The sequence below is a fragment of the Nicotiana sylvestris genome, chromosome 7, assembly GCF_000393655.2.
Source record: "Nicotiana sylvestris chromosome 7, ASM39365v2, whole genome shotgun sequence".
Taxonomy (NCBI): domain Eukaryota; kingdom Viridiplantae; phylum Streptophyta; class Magnoliopsida; order Solanales; family Solanaceae; genus Nicotiana; species Nicotiana sylvestris.
In genome coordinates, this window is record NC_091063.1 from 134,244,182 (window position 1) to 134,248,433 (window position 4,252).

The 4,252-nt window shown below is 33.4% G+C and overlaps 1 protein-coding gene across 1 annotated transcript; it reads right to left on the minus strand.

The window, feature by feature from the left end:
- Positions 1-1,211: 1,211 nt before the first annotated feature.
- LOC104223906 (ATP-dependent DNA helicase RRM3-like) lies at positions 1,212-2,246 on the minus strand. Its single transcript, XM_009775436.1, has 2 exons — positions 2,000-2,246; positions 1,212-1,942 (listed from the first exon to the last, which is right to left on the minus strand). The coding sequence occupies exons 1-2, from the start codon at positions 2,244-2,246 to the stop codon at positions 1,212-1,214; spliced, it is 978 nt and encodes a 325-aa protein (XP_009773738.1).
- Between the last annotated feature and the right edge of the window lie 2,006 nt (positions 2,247-4,252).

Here is a 4,252-nt window from a genome sequence, read left to right on the forward strand (position 1 = left end):
TTCTGCAGGCACAAATTTACATGATGAGAAGTTTTAAACAAAAGGTACATCCAAGATAACTCCAAATTTTACATAACTAAAAAGAGATAAAATTTTGATATTTTTGTACGCAAAATGGAGACAAACATTTTCGAGTCCCCTAGGAGGGAGTATTGGAGCTTGACCGATCAGTAACAACAGAGTTTACTCCCAATACAACACTTTTCGGCGCTAATCATATTTAATCAAGCCCCTATACAAATATCGGATGGTGAGCAAGAAATCGAAAATAAAGGATTAAAGAGAATCATCTGTAGTAATTGGAAAGTCGTGTCGTAATTGAACTTGCAGACACTGTAACATGTTTGGTGGTTATTATGTATGCGAACAATATGGTCCACCTCAAAATTTTTGTGGTGTAAATAAAGATTCATAAAAGAAATAACTTCGACTAAAGGCGCATACAATGGGAAATTTTTTTGTAATAAAGTAGCTCGCAAGAACCTTAAAACAGATATACATTATTGATTTTGGAAGATCCAATATATGTTGCTTCATTAATCATCCTGCATTTTAAAATTGCAAAGTATAGATAGACAGTGAACCCTCCTCCTTTTTCCGGGCTTGGGACCAGCTGTGGCGCAGTAGTGTAACTGAAAACACAGGCGGAGCTAAAAACTTACTTTTCATTGTTGAGCTGAAGATCATTAGGTTTCTTACGAGAAAGCTTTCTGAATAATTTCGCCATAAACCACATTATATGTTGAATGGTCATCATTACTGTCTGTTGTAGATGGGCGAATCAATATTTTAACACAGTTTGAGCTTTTCACTCTTGATAAAGCAACATAAAGTTGACCATGAGAAAAAACAGGCTCACGTAAGTAAATTCCAACAAAATCTAATGTTTGACCTTGAGCTTTGTTTATGGTCATAGCGAAGCACAAGCGTAGGGGAAATTGTGTTCTCTTAAATTGAAGAGGTATTTTTTCATCTTGTGATGTTAATAATGGTATTCTCGGAATAAATACATGTGTATTTTTGAAATCACCACTATCAATTTTAGCACTTATGACATGTGTTCTAAAGTCACAGCATGTTAACCGTGTTCCATTGCATAAACCTTCGCAAGGATTCAGATTTCGTAACAATATAACTGGACAATTCTTCTTTAAAGTTAACTTATAAGGCGGTAAACCAGGAGGATCTAAACTATGTAGAAAATCTTCAAACTAGCTTTGATCATTCGGTTCAATAGTTTCATCTATTGCAACAAATATTTTAGACCTTTCTGGAAATTTAGCGATTAACATATTATTTATTTCGTTTACAAAGTCATTCTTCGTTGTTAAAATAACATGAGAGGTTATCATAGATAAATCAGGAGAAAATGCATGTAAATCAGGATACATTACACTAAACAGTGCATCTAAGGATTTCGCTTCAGTCGTAAAAGGAATAACAAAAGAATTAGGAATCTCTATTTTGTCTTCACAGTTAGTTCTTTCTGTTCCATTTCCAATTCGAAGTAAATATTCACAAAAAGAAGGATCTGTTCTTGCGCACATATTTTCAGATAGGTATAATTTCTCAAGTTTATTCCAAATTTCAGAATACAATAAGCTTTCATGAATAAAATCTTCTTTTTTTCCATTTCGAACAACTGGTAGAGTTTGTCTAAAGTCACCTCCAAATACAACTACTTTACCACCAAACATTGTATCGATGTCCATAATATCTCTCAAAAGTGCATCAAGAGCTTCAATCAAATTCTTTTTTGCCATTGATGCCTCATCCCATACAATTAATTTTGCATCTCTAATTAGACGTGCGAGTGAACTTTGTTTACTAATGTTGCACCGAAAATTATCATCTATATCAATAGGCATTTTGAACCGTGAATGAGCAGTTGGTCCTCTTGGAAGGATAGAAGCTGCTACACCAGAAGTTGCAGTTGTTAAAGCTATAAATCATTGAGACCTGATAGTTGCCAATAATGCACGATATAAAAAAGTTTTACCTGTTCCTCTAGGACCATCGATGAAGAAAGCTCCTTGTTTTCCAGAAAATACTCTATCAATTATTATATTATATGTGCGTAATTGTTGAACATTCAATCTCTTCGGTAAGAGCAAGTCTTGTTCACTAACAATTATATTTCTTTCAAAATGAACATCCTTTGCATCCTTTCCAGTTTCAGAATCTCTAATCTTCTCTAGAATAAGCTTATACTCATATGTCGTGGCCCATAGAGTGTAAGATATCATTGATATGACTTAAAACCTTGTGTCGAACAGCTTTTTCTTCAAAATCAGAGAAATGTCTAAAGTCTTCAGACATTGAATCTTCAAACATTTTCCATAATATTTTTGGATTAGCAGGATTACAATATACTAACAGTGTGGCAAATAAACGTCTCAAGCTATATGGCATTTGATAACTTACAGCCTCCGAAAGACATTCAATTAGACTATTGTTACAGTATAATAATCCTCTTTTTTCTGTTGATTCTCTAAATGTACTACAGGGTACCTCGTTAACGGTGCGAAGATCTTCATATGATTTAGGTCCTCTCACGTTCATCAATAATAATCTGAGATAATACCTCTCTCATTCTATTGGGTGACATGTTACAACACGTCCAATTACATTACGTTTTTGCCGACGTGTCCACGTTCTATATCCTGGAGACCATACAAAATATTCCGGAAATTCCTTATACAATAATTGCGTAGCTATAGCATGTTCATCAGTTGCATTCATAGCAAAAAATTCAGTTAACATTGTTTTTCTAATCATCGGATTATTTAGAATTCTATTAACAGTTTCACTACTTTTAAAAGAAACAAATTGTTGCCCTTCTAAATGTAATTAAAGATGATAAATAGTCGGAGCCATTTCACTAATAGAAAAACCAAATAACCGCCATGCCGCTTCAGGGGGTGTTACCCATCTAGCAGATCGATATTCTTTTATTTCATCTATTTCTTTATTGTTATGTATAGAAAAAATAATTTTATCATGTCCTTTGCAAATGTATTTGTAAATATATTTTACAACTTTAATATCAGAACAAACTTCAATATTCATATGACAATCAAACTTATGAAGTAAGTAAGGGTTGTATGGGACAACCTATGAATTGTCCAAATATTGTTCCCTTATATGTATAAGTTCGCCTGTATTTCGTCTTCTATAAATTGGATACGAATTCTTTCCTTTTGATGTTTGCTCAGCAAAATCTTTTGGATAATCAAATTTACAAAACCCTCTTTTTCCCATACATGAATTTGTGGGATTTAAATCACCACACGGACCGTGCATCATATGCTGAAGCACGCGTGAATAAAGGTGCTCATTGGTGTTATGATCAGGCAACTCAGCGCAAACAAACTTATCATAAGATTCAGGTGTTAATAATTTGTATTCATCACTAAGTATGATAAGAAAATGAGCATGCGGAAGACCACGTTTTTGAAATTCTATAGTATACATAAAAGCAACAACTTTTCCAAAGATTTTTCTTTTCAAGATATCTGCTTTTAATTCTTCTACTTTTGCTCTGAATACCCGTGATACTAAATCAGGTATATTTTGAGTTTCATCTGTTGGTAACACGTGTTGTTTTATTTCTGGCCAAGACGGATTGCATGTCATAGTTAAAAAGATATCAAGTTTTCCAAAACGTTGCACTAATACAATGGCATCCATATATCATCGACGCATATCTCTTGGCCCTCCTATAAAAGTAACAGGGAGGAATGTTTTCTTGCCAATCTTGGAAGCTTCCGTTTCACCAAGTCTTAAAAAATCAATAAGTCTTTGTAGCACATCTATCCGAAACAAATCTTGATTAAAAAAATAAAAATCTAATCTTTGTGTTTTTAGCTTTATGAACACATCTACTATGAATTGTTGAAATAATCTTCCACAATGTAAGACTTCATTTTTTCATCCTCTCTTATCTGGAATTTGTAACAATAATACTCACGGCAAGAAACTGTCTCTCTTTTTCGTTTTCCTTTTTCCATAGTCTGAGCTTCCATATCAAGAAATCTATCAATGGAACACAATTCTTTACACTCGGTAATTCTTCATGTTTACAATAACGTTGATCTCTTCGTGCGATTTTTTTAATACCACAATGTCATCTGTTTTGACCGTATGGAAATAATAACGGGTATCGTAATGGGTCATAACATCCATAATAATACTTTACTGACTGAGTCTTGTCACTATGTGTGTATATACGAATATGAGGTGTAGAAATAGT